At 44.2% G+C, this 15,945-nt stretch overlaps 1 protein-coding gene and 1 long non-coding RNA gene across 6 annotated transcripts in view; one reads left to right on the plus strand and one right to left on the minus strand.

Annotated features, from left to right (window-relative positions):
- The first annotated feature begins 2,622 nt into the window (after positions 1–2,622).
- LOC127922822 (uncharacterized) lies at positions 2,623–6,117 on the plus strand. Its single transcript, XR_008112464.1, has 4 exons — positions 2,623–2,731; positions 3,226–3,365; positions 3,516–3,608; positions 5,973–6,117. It is a non-coding gene; the product is annotated as an uncharacterized LOC127922822 (long non-coding RNA).
- LOC118378615 (collagen alpha-1(XVIII) chain-like) overlaps positions 2,733–15,945 on the minus strand; it is a 92,079-nt gene continuing 78,866 nt past the window's right edge. For all 5 annotated transcript variants that reach the window (XM_052506694.1, XM_052506691.1, XM_052506690.1 and 2 more), the window contains exons 10-42: positions 15,465–15,491; positions 15,210–15,272; positions 15,026–15,109; positions 14,867–14,920; positions 14,627–14,761; positions 14,431–14,487; positions 12,671–12,715; positions 11,610–11,732; positions 11,361–11,432; positions 11,245–11,271; positions 11,047–11,145; positions 10,892–10,927; positions 10,369–10,452; positions 10,244–10,273; positions 10,111–10,146; positions 9,693–9,752; positions 9,521–9,598; positions 9,367–9,402; positions 8,017–8,070; positions 7,709–7,777; positions 7,475–7,540; positions 7,303–7,330; positions 7,139–7,192; positions 7,004–7,038; positions 6,766–6,888; positions 6,472–6,631; positions 6,277–6,341; positions 6,007–6,135; positions 5,866–5,898; positions 5,155–5,733; positions 4,831–5,028; positions 4,597–4,712; positions 2,733–4,410 (exon numbers count right to left, since the gene is read on the minus strand). In XM_052506694.1, coding sequence (XP_052362654.1) covers positions 4,197–4,410; positions 4,597–4,712; positions 4,831–5,028; positions 5,155–5,733; positions 5,866–5,898; positions 6,007–6,135; positions 6,277–6,341; positions 6,472–6,631; positions 6,766–6,888; positions 7,004–7,038; positions 7,139–7,192; positions 7,303–7,330; positions 7,475–7,540; positions 7,709–7,777; positions 8,017–8,070; positions 9,367–9,402; positions 9,521–9,598; positions 9,693–9,752; positions 10,111–10,146; positions 10,244–10,273; positions 10,369–10,452; positions 10,892–10,927; positions 11,047–11,145; positions 11,245–11,271; positions 11,361–11,432; positions 11,610–11,732; positions 12,671–12,715; positions 14,431–14,487; positions 14,627–14,761; positions 14,867–14,920; positions 15,026–15,109; positions 15,210–15,272; positions 15,465–15,491 — 3,069 coding nt within the window. In that variant the 3' untranslated portion in view covers positions 2,733–4,196. The remainder of the gene's footprint in view (positions 4,411–4,596; positions 4,713–4,830; positions 5,029–5,154; positions 5,734–5,865; positions 5,899–6,006; positions 6,136–6,276; positions 6,342–6,471; positions 6,632–6,765; positions 6,889–7,003; positions 7,039–7,138; positions 7,193–7,302; positions 7,331–7,474; positions 7,541–7,708; positions 7,778–8,016; positions 8,071–9,366; positions 9,403–9,520; positions 9,599–9,692; positions 9,753–10,110; positions 10,147–10,243; positions 10,274–10,368; positions 10,453–10,891; positions 10,928–11,046; positions 11,146–11,244; positions 11,272–11,360; positions 11,433–11,609; positions 11,733–12,670; positions 12,716–14,430; positions 14,488–14,626; positions 14,762–14,866; positions 14,921–15,025; positions 15,110–15,209; positions 15,273–15,464; positions 15,492–15,945) is intronic.

Here is a 15,945-nt window from a genome sequence, read left to right on the forward strand (position 1 = left end):
TGAGATTAATTGCACCTTATGGTCTATATGCCGTGCAGTATACTAGCCAACGAGTTCAGTATAGGATAAGATTTGTAACGTTAACTGTCAGAATTGTTCATTTTTATTATTGTCACACTGACTTCAATCAATGCTGAAAATATACACTTTGGGTGAATGACTGTGAACCTATTTTGTTGCTGTAAAAAAAAAAAGATTTATGTCAACATTTTATTTTTGATTTACAAATAAATCAGTTTGGAAAAACAATGTAGCGTTTGTTTGCAATAAACATTGATGACATTGAGAGAGATGGCACAGTACATGTCACCTCAGGAAACTCCTCACCAGGGTCATACACCGGTTCATTCAGTGAGCTGCAATGCTTTGGTCTTTGGATTAAAAGCCTTATTTAATTTCCATCACAGTGCTTAGACATGAAAAACACTTAAGAGCACTTTTGAGGATTTTGAAAACGCAAAAGGACATTGCAAAACAAAAACATAGTAGTTAGATTTTTGATACAAAATGTCATGATTCTTGGCCCAGACTCATCTCTTCCTCTGTCATTACATAGATCCATGGAGTACATTACTGAAAAGTGTGAATGTTAAAACTTAACAAAATGTCAACAAAATGTTACATAGATCCGTACATTACTGAAAATAAATACTAACAAAATGTCATGATTTTGTTATCAAAACATTTGAAATATCCTGCAAAATAAATACTCCATTTGTTATCAAAACATTTTAAATATCCTGTTCCCTTATGTCCGCTAGCAAAATAAAACCATCCAACATTTATGACAATGTTATAGATAGTACTTCAAAAACTGGTTATATGTACTGATTACAACAAAATGTAAAGTGAATCAAAAATTACAACATTGGATAATAATCATTTAATGTACAATACTGCAACAATTAGCTTGTTGGAATCATAGAGAACAGAATTAGTGTCCTGTTTGGTCTGTGGTGTGGTTTGATTCTAGGGCAAACTGTTAAAAGGCTATAGACTTTCTACAGTGCAGGTATTATGCTTTTGAGGGTAAGACCACAAAAAAATAAATGTACGTTGTGATAGTCTGTCCTCTAACCCACAATGAACATGGCTTTCTGAAGTGGACAGTGAAAGGAGAAGTGGAATGAATACAAACTCTACTGAAAACCACAGTGTTGAGGTGTTTACAGAACAGTGATTTAGACGTATGTGCAGGGGGTCGGGGTGGGCTGTTTGGTCAGCTGCGATCAGTGTATAAAGGGGGGTGGATTGGGGTATAGGGGGGGTCCATCTCTTAGCCTGGTTGTCGCTGTTCTTGATCAACCCCATATTATGGACATGTGGTCCTATTTGGCCAGCTGACTGAGTGTATTGGAGAAGGGGAATGTAGCTGTTATATACAAAGCACCAGGTGTGTGTGTGTGTGTGTGTGTGTGTGTGTGTGTGTGTGTGTGTGTGTGTGTGTATCAGTGGAGGCTCCATCCTCAGTGAATCTTCAGCAAACTGGATGTGAAATTTCATAAAAATGTTTTTGTCACTAAACATTAGAAACATTCAAGTTATACATTTTAGATAAAACTATACTAAATATATTCAGTTATGTCACCAAATAATAGATTAAAATACACTGTTTTGCAAGGGTCTACAGTAACTTCAAAAGCACTGTCTGGGGTAGCACCATGGTGTAGCCAGAGGACAGCTAGCTTCCATCCTCCTCTGACTTCAATACAAAACCTAGGAGGCTCGTAGTCCTCACCCCCTTCCGTAGACATACATGGTAATTATGACCACCTCCAGAGGAAGTCCTCCAACCGATCAAAGCTTTTAGGATCAGAGAACAAACATAGTGTGTTGTATTGGGATTGTGCCACAGAGCATTATGGGGATTCTATGTGTTGAGAAATTTGGTGACATTGTCAAATAGAGATTAAGAGTGAACAGTGATAGTTGAGCAGTTTTTTGGTAAAACTATTTTATTCAATCAAATTTGATTAAAATTTTTTCAAATGACAGTAGAAGATGGTATTGTAAATTGTTTTCTTGGTTTTAAAAAAAAATATGTAATTACCTGTCCAGCTAGATCAACTTTTGATTGAACATGTTTTAAAGTTAGCCTCGTTAACTTCAGTAGCTAGCTATCTACCAGCATTTTGGGGGATTTTATTTAATCCAATTGTGCGGAGACAAGTGTATTTGCAAGAAAAAAATTTCATTCTCAATTGATTTAACATACACGGAAAAGGGAGCTAACTATCTCTGCCTGAGATCTTCATGAAACTGATGAAAAGGTGAGGGCGTTCAATACCAACTGGTATCAAAAGTAAAGTTGGTAACAGGGAGCCTTTCATCAAGCTGCCTGTATTGCTGGCCTTGCCTGCTTTAGGGAAAGTCTGAGCCTTGGTCAAAAGGTGGGTACAGTGACCTGAAGAACATCGATCGTTCAGCTAAAGGGCAAAACAAAAGCAGGGATCATATAAATGCCGACATCACATTCAAGCTTCTGGGAAAAAGCTGCATCGATAGAGGACAAGACGAGAGGTAAAATTCCCGCCAACAAGGGCAACTAGAAAGAGCTTGCAGATGTAATGGCACGTTACGATGCTTTACTTGCTGAACATGTCAAACTTTCGACTCTTTTCTAGGATGTCGAAAACAATTCAGAATGATTTGATAGCTTCATCGCATCATCCATAAACATTTCGATTAAAGAGAGAGGTTGACACAGCGCATTTTTTTCGCGTGCGCTCAAGTAAGCTTTCCTCTTTCCTCCGGTATTTATTTAGCAAAGATGATAACACAATCACTCCGGACAGACACAAGCAAAAACTCATGACATAAATGTTGCAGCAGCCTAGGCTACACCTAAACGTTAGAAATCGGACATGCTGTATGGGATGAAAACACGACTATATTTCAGTATGATCAACTGTAGGCTCCTAATAAGAGAAGCTGCATACAGCCTATGCACTCTGTCCGTCTGGTCAGGATAAACTGATTGGTAACATTAAGTATTTATAGTCCATTTGTGTGTCAGGAGAAAATGTGATCAAATGTAGTTTATATTCAAAACTGGGCTGGCTAGGCTTATTAACTGGAATTAATCAATCAACATAATAGCGATGATAGATGTGAGTAAATGTTTTATAAGGCCTACAGTTGCATAACATGCATAAAGCGAGCTCAGCCCAGTTGTCTATTTGTCTGGGTAGAGGAAATCCCTGTATCTGCTATTTGTATTTCCAGGGAAGTCCCCTCCTTGTTCCCTGATTAAGAGGTGATGATCACTCCACTACCATTGTCAACTATCTCCTGACATGAACTGAATCCATGTCTCATGTTCCCGCTCATCCACTGGCACATTGAATGTTTCCTCTCCAAGCTCTGTAAGTCCCCCTATCAATGTTCTCTCATTACTGTATGTAGAGTCAATCACATTATTACACATCAATGATTTTACTCTTTGCTTAGACTAACTCATTCTGAGCTCTTTTGTCTAACTGTGTCGCGTGTTGTGTTATTGTTTGTCTTTCTAGGCAAATCCTGTCCTGCACTGGTCAAGCCTCTGAACACCTCAACTCACGCCTCATACCCTCATTCAATCACTGCTGTGGTCCCTTTCCAACACTGTAAGTAGCCCTCATTCCCATTCCCCATAATAGTGTACTAAAATTGTCTTTATTAAATGATTTAGGTTAAAATAATTTGTATTTGACGATTGTTGAAACACACTTTGTTGTCTCCGTGCGTTCCGCGCCTATACCCTGGGTCTACCATCCTCCTCATTTTTTAAGTCACCAGCCTCCACTGGTAATTACATTTTTTTTTTAGGCCTCTTGGATTGGCTGATGTGTTTGTGTGTTTTTCATTGGGCTTATCTCTTGATCTGGCTGTAGTGTGTGTGTGCGTTTGGTCGGTCAGTCCTATCTCTTGATCTGGCTGTAGTGTGTGTGTACGTTTGGTCGGTCAGTCCTATCTCTTGATCTGGCTGTAGTGTGTGTGTACGTTTGGTCGGTCAGTCCTATCTCTTGATCTGGCTGTAGTGTGTGTGTACGTTTGGTCGGTCAGTCCTATCTCTTGATCTGGCTGTAGTGTGTGTGTACGTTTGGTCGGTCAGTCCTATCTCTTGATCTGGCTGTAGTGTGTGTGTACGTTTGGTCGGTCAGTCCTATCTCTTGATCTGGCTGTAGTGTGTGTGTGCGTTTGGTCAGTCAGTCCTATCTCTTGAACTGTCCGATGTAGCTGTTCTCGATGCAGAGCACGGCGAAGGAGCTGTGACAGCTGCTGGTTCTCTGTTGGAGGAGCTGGCCCCCCTGTAGAGAGGAGGCCATGCCCGTCAGCGCACGCTCCCCTATACGCCACGTCTCACAGTAGTTATCCACCTGGCCGTGCCCCCTGCTGGTGGAACCGTGCCATATCATCTTGTCTGGCCTGGGTGAGTCGAGGGAATAAGGGAGAGAACGAGATGAAGGGATGAATCATCATATTTTTGCTTCCATTCACTTTCTCAGCTGTTAACTTTACATAACTTATCAATGCCTCCTCATGGGTGTTGTAAAAAGAGAGGTTTTGATATTTTGTGTATAGTGAGTGATATGTAGAAGTGTAGTTTATCACCATGTGCCGTCTGTGAAAATGTCTTTGCCATCGAAGGAGTAGATGGGTACGTTGTCCTTTACTCTGCCCTCTGAGTCACTGAAGATGGCCTCCCAACTGTCAAACAGGACCTCGTCCTATAGAGGGGACAGACAAATGGTTAGGGACGGTTGCTGCCAATTACTTAAATGATATGGAATGATACTGGGATTCTGAATGAAGCTGAAAATGCATCTCAGTCTTAGCCGACTGTACCTTTAGGTTGACGATGGGCATGCGGTCTCTGTCTGACTTGCGGACGATGCTGTAAAGGTCCTGGAGCTTGGAGGAGAGGAAAGCCCGGAAGGTTCCCTTCAGCCCGATGGCCCGAGCCTGGTTGAAACACAGGAAGTCTGCCCCTCTGATACCCCGCATGTTACCCCCCTGGGGGGCGTTCAGGGCGACCAGGTGAATCTGCAGAAGGAAAGAAGAAGAAAAGTCTTTAAAAACGTGCTTCCCATCACATCCACGATCAGAAGTATTTCAGCAGTGGCATGGTTTTAGGTTACATTTATGCCATTTAAATCACTGGCTACTCACGCTTGGTCCTGACGTGTGTTGGTGGCTGGGGGTCTCAGGAGGTCTGGGTCTGCGTTGTGGGGTTACAGGGTAGCGGGTGTCTGAGTAAACCGGGTTCTGTGGGACAGGGGCTGGCTGGGGCTGGACAGGGTCAGGGTTGTGCTGGTGGTCTGTATAACTGGGGTACCGTGGATCAGTGTGTGAGGGGTATCTAGGGTCTGAATGTGAGGGGTAACGTGGATCCGGCTGGGCTGGGTAGCGTGGATCCGTCTGGGCTGGGTAGCGTGGATCCGGCTGGGCTGGGTAGCGTGGATCAGGCTGGGCTGGGTAGCCTGGATCAGGCTGGGCTGGGTAGCGTGGATCCGGCTGGGCTGGGTAGCGTGGATCAAGCTGGGCTGGGTAGCGTGGATCAGGCTGGGCTGGGTAACGTGGATCCGGGTGAGTCGAGTAACGTGGGTCAGGGTGAACAGGGTGTTGTCCCTCAGGCTGTGGCTGGTGGGGGTCTAGCTGTCTGGGGGGTTGCTCTGTGGCAGTGTTCGAGGGATGGTCTGGCTGGTAGTAGACCACTGGAGGAGGGTCAACAGCTGCTACCTCATTACCCTTCAGATGGATACAGGCAGAGAAATCATGTCAATAAGATTCACTAATGTGATTAATAACTTCATTAAGTGATTCCTTCACTGTCAAAATAGTTTGTCAGCATTTCTCAAGTGCACATTTCCAACGACTTACCTGGGCAGGGGGTAAAGCTATGTGTGGTCCAAGCTGAAAGGTAAAACTTCCAAGTTAATCATGTAAACATTAACAAAGGATGAAGGTGTTGTATTTTATAAATATAGTGGCTTGCATCCATTACACCGGTAAACACTGCACCTGGATTTGCCGGAAGCCATCTCGTACTCTGATGTAAAAGTCTGTTTGGTCGACCAGATACACCAACGTCCCCTCTGCCTGTCGTCTGGCTGTGGCTGTCATCGTGTCATATGACCTCAGCACCATCACCTGTTCAAACGTGGACGACAAGGAGCTAAATGATGCCACATCCTGGAAGTGGTGTATATATCATCACAGTGAGGCCCTGTCCAGAAACAGGCCCTAACCTCCTAGACCCTACACTAGGAATGGAGGGGTTAACAGACTCACCCCAGAGGAGTGTCCATCAGTTCCAGGTGGGCCAGGAGGGCCCGGAGGTCCAGGGATGCTGATGGCTGAGATGTAAAAAGATCACATTCATTGAAGCTGTTAACCAAGGAGCTACTGTACTTCATGTCACCAGAAAGTTGTGTTCCTGCCTATGTACTCTATGTATGAGTGTGTGTGCGAGAGAGTACGCCTCACTCTGTGTTGGCCTGTAGGCTCCAGGTGAGGAGGATGATCCTGAAGGTCCGGGGGGCCCCGGTGGGCCTGGGTTCCCTTGCCTGCCTTCGTACTCTCTTCCTGGGTTACCTGGAGGGCCCTGGGGCCCTGAAGGACCGATGATGGACTCTCCCTTTGGCCCCTGGAGATCGATAGATCTTGCTCATTAAAACTTTCTAATTAAATTCCATTGTACATGTCTTTTGATGCAAGGCACTGATTAAACGTGGAGAATGCAGTAAAATAAAATGGCTGTTGTTCAGTGGTTATTCTTACCGGAAGTCCTGGAGGTCCAGGTTGACCACCCTGTCCACCGTAACCGCCACCATAATATCCTCCGGCTGGCTCGCCCTTCTCCCCCTTCATCCCCGAGTCTCCTCTCTCTCCCTTCATCTCCCTCTGCAGGGACACGCACACACATACACACACACCACGTCATTTGACCTCACGTCAAACACATACAGACGCATGGCGGGTTGTGAGTGAAGAGCTCCTTTGTCGTAACGTCACTTACCTTGAAGGTGTAGATGTCAAAGTTGGACGTGAGACCTAGAGTGGAGACGATAGAACGTGAGTTCAATCAGCTCAATCTCGTGTGTTAGTACACCTAAGGCCAGCGAAGGTAAATAACTAGCTGGTTTTACTGTACCTGGTACCCCGGGTATTCCTGGTACTCCACGATCACCTTTGTCTCCTTTGGAGTCTGATGGGTGGAGGAAAAAGGCCAACATGTAAGCCAACACATGACATCGTTTTACATGTAATGTTCTATGTCATGGTGTGGGACTGGCCAATGAGAATAAGTTGATTTACCAGGATATAACCGTGATACATCATCCCTCTGAGTGTGAAACAGAACAAAGGGGAGAAGAGTTACACTACTGTACCTTGGAAAGAGACCCTATCAAACCTGACTGACTACAGCATATAACTCACAACACCAACGTCTGGGAAAGATACAATACTGGATCAGACATCTACTCACATTGAACCTGTCCAGAGGTACTGCTGGCCCGGGGGGTCCGGGTGGGCCAGGTGGTCCTGGAGGACCCTAAAAACATGGATCAATCTGGGTTAAACTGATGCCCTGTCTGGGTCATGACGGTCTAATCATACCACTGCTTTTATGAATGATTTGACATGCTGACCTCTGGGTTGCATCCTAACAGTCTTTCATGTATGAATCCCATCAATCACCAACCAGCGGTGTCATACTTACTCCATATCCTCCAGTCCCTCCCGCTGAATCCCCCCTCTCTCCTTTGACACCATTCAACCCAGGACGGCCCTGTAACCAACACACTGGTTCACATTCAGCAGCAGTCCATCACCATGTTAATACTGAATGGGAAATAGCACACTTGGCTTCTTTCTAAGTCACACTTCAGTGCCATTTAGCAGACACTTTTATTCAAAGCCACTTGGGTGGTCCCAGGAATCGTACTCACTGCCATTGCAAGCGCCATGCTCTACCAACTGAGCTACAGAGGACCACCACTTGGCTAATTGCTGAACAGAGATACTTACCGGTCTACCTGGCATGCCTATATCTCCCTTTAGACCAGCTGGACCATAGGGACCCTATAGAGACAGAGAACAATATAAATCTACCAGCTGGACCCTATAGAGACAGAGAACAATATAAATCTACCAGCTGGACCCTATAGTGACAGAACAATATACATTTACCAGCTGGACCCTATAGAGACAGAGAACAATATAAATCTACCAGCTGGTCCCTATAGAGACAGAGAACAATATAAATCTACCAGCTGGACCCTATAGAGACAGAGAACAATATAAATCTACCAGCTGGACCCTATAGTGACAGAACAATATACATTTACCAGCTGGACCCTATAGAGACAGAGAACAATATAAATCTACCAGCTGGACCCTATAGAGACAGAACAATATAAATCTACCAGCTGGACCCTATAGAGACAGAACAATATAAATCTACCAGCTGGACCCTATAGAGACAGAACAATATAAATCCACCAGCTGGACCCTATAGAGACAGAGAACAATATAAATCTACCAGCTGGAAGAGACAGAACAATATCTACCAGCTGGACAGACAGAACAATATAAATCTACCAGCTGGACCCTATAGAGACAGAACAATATAAATCTACCAGCTGGACCCTATAGTGACAGAACAATATAAATCTACCAGCTGGACCCTATAGTGACAGAACAATATAAATCTACCAGCTGGACCCTATAGTGACAGAACAATATAAATCTACCAGCTGGACCCTATAGTGACAGAACAATATAAATCTACCAGCTGGACCCTATAGTGACAGAACAATATAAATCTACCAGCTGGACCCTATAGTGACAGAACAATATAAATCTACCAGCTGGACCTATAGAGACAGAACAATATAAATCTACCAGCTGGACCTATAGAGACAGAACAATATAAATCTATAGACCTATAGTGACAGAACAATATAAATCTACCAGCTGGACCCTATAGAGACAGAACAATATAAATCTACCAGCTGGACCCTATAGAGACAGAACAATATAAATCTACCAGCTGGACCCTATAGAGACAGAACAATATAAATCTACCAGCTGGACCCTATAGTGACAGAACAATATAAATCTACCAGCTGGACCCTATAGAGACAGAACAATATAAATCTACCAGCTGGACCCTATAGTGACAGAACAATATAAATCTACCAGCTGGACCCTATAGATACAGAACAATATAAATCTACCAGCTGGACCCTATAGAGACAGAACAATATAAATCTACCAGCTGGACCCTACAGAAACAGAGAACTATATACAGTACATCCATGGTTATCGATGGCTAATCAGAAACAAAGCATGTCACTGTTAAAGGAGAGTACTTACAGGAGGTCCCTCAGGTCCCGGGAGTCCCTTCTCTCCCTGCACACACAGAGGTCAAAGGGTATCAATGTTGCATGGCACATATAAAAGTGATGGACAAGAATAATAACATACAGTATTTCTACCAACTATAAATCTTGTGTGTGTTTTTTCTCACCGGTTGAGACCCCAGCCCTCCCAGGTACAGGGGTCTTCCATCAGGCCCCATGATAATACCAGGTTCTCCTTTCTCCCCCTGGACAGGACACAGGGTGGAGACATGTCAATACTTCATGCAATTTTCCCTGTACTGTACAGAAAACAAGATATGAATTAAGTTATTACCAGACCTTAGCTGCGTATCCTGGCTGTCCAGGCTCTCCTGTATCTCCCTTTGGTCCCATAGGCCCCTACAGAAGAAGTTGTGATCAGTATAAATAACAACCTTGTGTGTGTATATTTTTAAAAGAGAGTTCCATTAACATGTTTTAGGCAGTTTTCAATATACAACTAGTAGGCCGTACAGCATTGTTTAAAAAAAAAAATTATATTAGGGAGCACTATTAAGGTGTTTCAACTGTGAAATATATATTTTTTGAAATGTTCCATTATCATGTTATAAAATAGTTTTTGCCGCAATCTCCACCATACATCTAGAACAACACGGTCCGTTTGGTGCGTTTCAACTGTGATACATCTTTAGAAACAGTCAAAGTAAGTGTCTCCACTCCACTGTGGGTTCATTGGCAGTGTGATACTGATACATACTGGGAATCCTGCCCGGCCGGGAAGACCTGGTCCTCCCTGGAGAAAAGGAAATAAGGGTTAGAGTGACTTTCTAAAACATTATAAAACTGCATGTAGAGTAGCATAGTGACTGTCTGCTGAGTCAAATTCTCACCTGTCCTTGATTCCCAAGAACTTCATCAAACTACAACAAGACAGAGACAGGTAGGTCAGTTGTGTCACTGAAACATCACTATGATCCAGCGCAGACAAGACCGTACAGTACACAGCCACACTCACGCTGCCTGAGGTTTGGTAGATCTGTCCCGGTGGGCCAGGGGCTCCCGGAGGTCCAGGGGGCCCCCCTTCACGTCCTGGCTCACCCTACAACACCACACACACAACAACATGAGAGCCGTGGGACACTACCGTTCAAAAGTTTGGGGTCACTTAGAAAAGTCTTTGTTTTTGAAAGAAAATGCAAATGTTTTGTCCATTTAAAATAACATCAAATTGATCAGAAATACAGTGTAAACATTGTTAATTTTGTAAATGACTTGAAGCTGGAAACGGCAGATTTTTTATGTAATATCTACATAGGCGTACAGAGGCCCATTATCAGCAACCATCACTCCTGTTTTCCAATGGCACGTTGTGTTAGCTAATCCAAGTGTATCATTTTAAAAGGCGACATGATCATTAGAAAACCCTTTTGCAATTATGTTAGCACAGCTGAAAACTGTTGTTCTGATTAAAGAAGCAATAAAATAACATTTTAAAAAATCAACCACCAAAATATGGTAATCGGGAGTAGGTAACTCACCCTTTCTCCTCTGTCTCCCCTCTCCCCTTTGTCTCCCTGTGTATACACAAGAAACAAAACAGAATAGGTTAGTGCACTTTGTGTGGGTTACTCTAAAGCCTAAGTAACGTTCTAATAGAGTCTGGGGAGGTGGCTGAGGGATAATGATCTTCTACCAATTGTCCTGGGAATCCGTCCATCCCTGGTGTTCCATCCCGTCCTCTTGCTCCCTCGCTCCCCTTCTCTCCCGAAAGCCCAGGCAAACCAGATCTTCCCTGTATGATGACAGGAATACAGTAAGCATAGCTATATAACAAAGATATGGCCTCCAATCAAACTTAGCAATATATTGAAAGGGATTTCCTGGTTCTTACCGGAAGGCCAGCGATTCCGGGCGGACCCTGAAACACAATGGATATGTGACTATGTATTAGTTGACATGATCGTAAAGGCAATCCAAATGATGAGTGGATGGCAATGTATAGATCACCTGTGGTCCTGGAATCCCTATCACTCCAGCAACACCATTGACCCCCGTCACTCCGGAACCCTCCCCGTCACCCTACACAGAGAGGACACAGATACAGTTCAAAAAAGACAATTCCACAAAAATATGTCGGCAAATATACAGTATGTAGTCAATTTGGTAATAATTTGTATGAAGGGAGATTTGGGGTGGGAGGTTAAGCTGTAGTTGATGTAGTCTGGGTGGGTGGCAGGAGTTGTGTACAGTACTCACATAACGCACGGGGTAGGAAGGTCCGGGTGGTCCTGGAGGCCCAATCGGTCCCATGGGCCCAGGAAGCCCAGCCAAGCCCCCCTGCCCTGCCTGACCAGGCACTCCAGGGTCACCCTGAGAACCCTGGTGGTTAGGAGCGAAGAGGTGAGAGACCGAGAGAGAGAGATTGTAAAGGTGTGTGTGTGCATGTGTGTGTGTAAAAATCAGCAGTCCATTTACATGTAGACTTAACAGACAAATAAAGAAGCATTCCACAAAATTGGACACACATTTAAGCTGAATTATTACTATAAAAAGCAATGTAAATCAATATTCAAAATAATAAAAAACAATTATCAAAAACAATGACTGCATATAGTTTAGTTCCAATATTAAACATCCAGACTGATGGTAAAATATCTTAACATCTTAAATAGCATGTCGTTGCTTATGTCAGAAGTCAAACAAGCAAATGTTATATTTGTCCTATAATGAAACACACTGGGAATTAGAGTTTTTCTCAGTGAGTTGATTCCCCCATGTGATGAATGCAGTCGAAACCAAGGAACCAATAGCAGGAGACCCAGTAGTTCCTGTGACCCACCACCTTCACTAAAGATACTGGTCAAAAAGTTGGAGGAGAAGGCAGACAAAGAGTTTTGCTAGAGGAAGACAAGGATAAGGGAGAAGATCTGTATCCTGAGAAAATCCTCACACCCTCACCAACATCATGTTTAGACTATCGATCTCTAGGAGAAGTCCCACCACTAACATCATGTTTAGACTATCGATCTCTAGGAGAAGTCCCACCACTAACATCATGTTTAGACTATCGATCTCTAGGAGAAGTCCCACCACTAACATCATGTTTAGACTATCGATCTCTAGGAGAAGTCCCACCACTAACATCATGTTTAGACTATCGATCTCTAGGAGAAGTCCCACCACTAACATCATGTTTAGACTATCGATCTCTAGGAGAAGTCCCACACCCAGCAGCACCAAAGAAACAAGGTCAAAGTGAAAATAGCTATATATTTAGATTTAGAGGTGGGATAGTATGGGTGTATTTCAGAGCTCACCCTCTCTCCACTGGGCCCTGGAAGACCTAGATCACCAGCTTCTCCCTGCGGATGAGAGGGAGAGAGAGATAAAGAGACAATCATCTCAAAAGGATCCCTATACAAAGGTCCAGTTCTGTGCTGTATACAGTGATATATAAACTCGGCAAAAGAAAAAACGCCCCTTTTTCAGGACCCTGTCTTTCAAAGATCATTTTTAAAATCCAGATAACTTCACAGATCTTCATTGTAAAGGGTTTAAACACTGTTTCCCATGCTTGTTCAATGAACCATAAACAATTAATGAACATGCACCTGTGGAACAGCTCCCTGCTCATCTGCGTGAACATGCCTTAGGCATGCTGCAAGGAGGCATGAGGACTGTAGATGTGGCCAGGGCAATATATTGCAATGTCCGTACTGTTGAGACGCTTAAGACAATGCTACAGGGAGACAGGATGGACAGCTGATCATCCTCGCAGTGGCAGACCACGTATAACAACACCTGCACAGGATCGGTACATCCAAACATCATACTTGCGGGACAAGTACAGGATGGCAACAACAACTGCCCGAGTTACACCAGGAATGCACAATCCCTCCATCGGTGCTCAGACTGTCCGCAATAGGCTGAGAGAGGCTGGACTGAGGGCTTGTAGGCCTGTTGTAAGGCAGGTCCTCACCAGACATCACCGACAACAATGTCGCCTATGGGCACAAACCCATCATCGCTGGACCAGACAGGACTGGCAAAAAGTGCTCTTCACTGACGAGTCGCGGTTTTGTCTCACCAGGGGTGCTGGTCGGATTTGCTTTTATCGTCGAAGGATTGAGCGTTACACCAAGGCCTATACTCTGGAGAGGGATTGATTTGGAGGTGGAGAGTCCATCATGGTCTGGGGAGGTGTGTCACAGCAACATCATGGTCCTTCTGTAGCACAGTTGGTAGAGCATGGCGCTTGTAACGCCAGGGTAGTGGGTTCGATTCCCGGGACCACCCATACGTAGAATGTATGCACACATACACACACACACATAAGTCGCTTTGGATAAAAGCTTTGGATAAAAGCGTCTGCTAAATGGCATATATTATTATTATATTATTATATATTATCGGACTGAGCTTGTTGTCATTGCAGGCAATCTCAACGCTGTGCATTACAGGGAAGACATCCTCCTCCCTCATGTGGTACCCTTCCTGCAGGCTCATTCTGACATGACCCTGCAGCATGACAATGCCACCAGCCATACTGCTCGTTCTGTGCATGATTTCCTGCAAGACAGGAATGTCAGTGTTCTGCCTTGGCCAGTGAAGAGCCCGGATCTCAATCCCATTAAGCACGTCTGGGACTTGTTGGATAGGAGGGTGAGGGCTAGGGCCATTCCCCCCAGAAATGTCCGGGAACTTGCAGGTACCTTGGAGGAAGAGTGGGGTAACATCTCACAGCAAGAACGGGCAAATCTGGTGCAGTCCAAAAGGAGGAGATGCACTGCAGTACTTAATGCAGCTGGTGGCCACACCAGATACTGACTGTTACTTTTGATTTTGACCCCCCCCTTTGTTCAGGGACACATTATTCAATTTCTGTTAGCCACATGTCTGTGGAACTTGTTCAGTTTATGTTTCAGTTGTGGAATCTTGTTATGTTCATACAAATATTTACACATGTTAAGTTTGCTGAAAATAAATGCAGTTGACAGTGAGAGGACGTTTCTTTTTCTGCTGAGTTTCGTATGATCAGTTCAGCTGAAATAATATAAGTCTCCTCGCTGTCTCATACCTTCTCTCCGCTACTGGATCCTGGGGTTCCAGGTCTGCCAGGTGGACCAGTGGGCCCCTGAAAAACACAGCATGATATCAATACATAATGGTCAAAAAATCAAGACATTCATTTCAATGCTGTAGTTGTGCTGTCTACAGTTAACTAGGCACAAAACATATTGTCACGTCAGATATAGTAGCGAGAGGGTCCTCACTGGTAGGCCACGGGCCCCGTCCTGTCCGGGAGGTCCAGGGGGCCCGAAAGAGCCTGACCCATGGGAGCTGACACCACCGGCTGAGGGGCCAGGGGGGCCTGGAGGTCCGGGGGGGCCTGGTAGACCACGGAGAGTCTAAAGAAACAGTCAACATAACAGTCTTGGGTTTCACAATATACATTTGGTGAAAAGTCATTTTTCTGGGCCAAACTCAACATCTCTGCATCAGCTAAAACATACCTGTATTTTCTCCAAATCTGGGAATCCTCCTGAGCCTTCCACATCCACAAATGTCTAGGGACAAATGAAGAAACATTAACAGGGGTATATTTGTATATTCATGTCTGATCCACATGAATTAATGGGCTGAATGGCCTGTTGCTGTAGTGGTTTACTCACAGCGCGATCAGCTATCCCTGGGCCTGGGGGTCCAGGTGGCCCTGGAGGACCCCTGGGTCCTGGGTGACCATCACCACGATCCCCCTGGAGAGGTCACAGGGCACACACTCAGTATTTAACCTTTGGGCACCTCCAATAATATTCAAATACTCATGCTCTTAAATAAATGGCTTCTGGCCTTTACCTTTTGTCCTTTGACCCCTGAGTCTCCTTGTGTTCCTGGGAACCCTCTGTCTCCGGCAGGTCCCTGAGTTGTGGTGGGACAGAGAGAGAAGACACAGCTTAGTGAGGCTGACACTGTCTGACCACTGCTACTGACCACCACCGCTTATCAATAATGACATCTGACTACCACTGTATTTCTCCTCACACAATTAACAATGAATAAAAACCCATGACATGAGATCAATGGGATAAAACATCAGAAAGTGACACTCACTAATTTGCCATCCTCTCCTGGATCCCCCTGGGGAATGAAATAGATATGGTATGGTTTGTTTCAGTCAATTCAAAGAAAATGTACAAGTACTGAGACTAAATAAAGGGAGAATGCTCTACACAGAATACAGTGTCTATGGAAAGTATTCAGACCCCTTAACTTTTTTCACATTTTCTTACGTTACAGCCTTATTCAAACATTTATTAAATAAATAAAAAATAAATCAACAATCTACACACAATACCCCACCCATAATGACAAAGCGAAAACAGGTTTTTAGAAATGTTTGCAAAACCCCACCAGAAATACCTTATTTACATAAGTATTCAAACCCTTTGCTATGAGACTCGAAATTAAGCTCAGGTGCATCCTGTTTCCATGGATCATCCTTGAGATGTTTCTACAACTTGATTGGAGTCCACCTGTGGTAAATTAAATTGATTGGACATGATTTGGAAAGTAACACACCTGTCTATTTAAA

Source organism: Oncorhynchus keta, unplaced genomic scaffold (genome assembly GCF_023373465.1).
Source record: "Oncorhynchus keta strain PuntledgeMale-10-30-2019 unplaced genomic scaffold, Oket_V2 Un_contig_2724_pilon_pilon, whole genome shotgun sequence".
In the NCBI taxonomy this organism is placed as follows: Eukaryota; Metazoa; Chordata; class Actinopteri; order Salmoniformes; family Salmonidae; genus Oncorhynchus; species Oncorhynchus keta.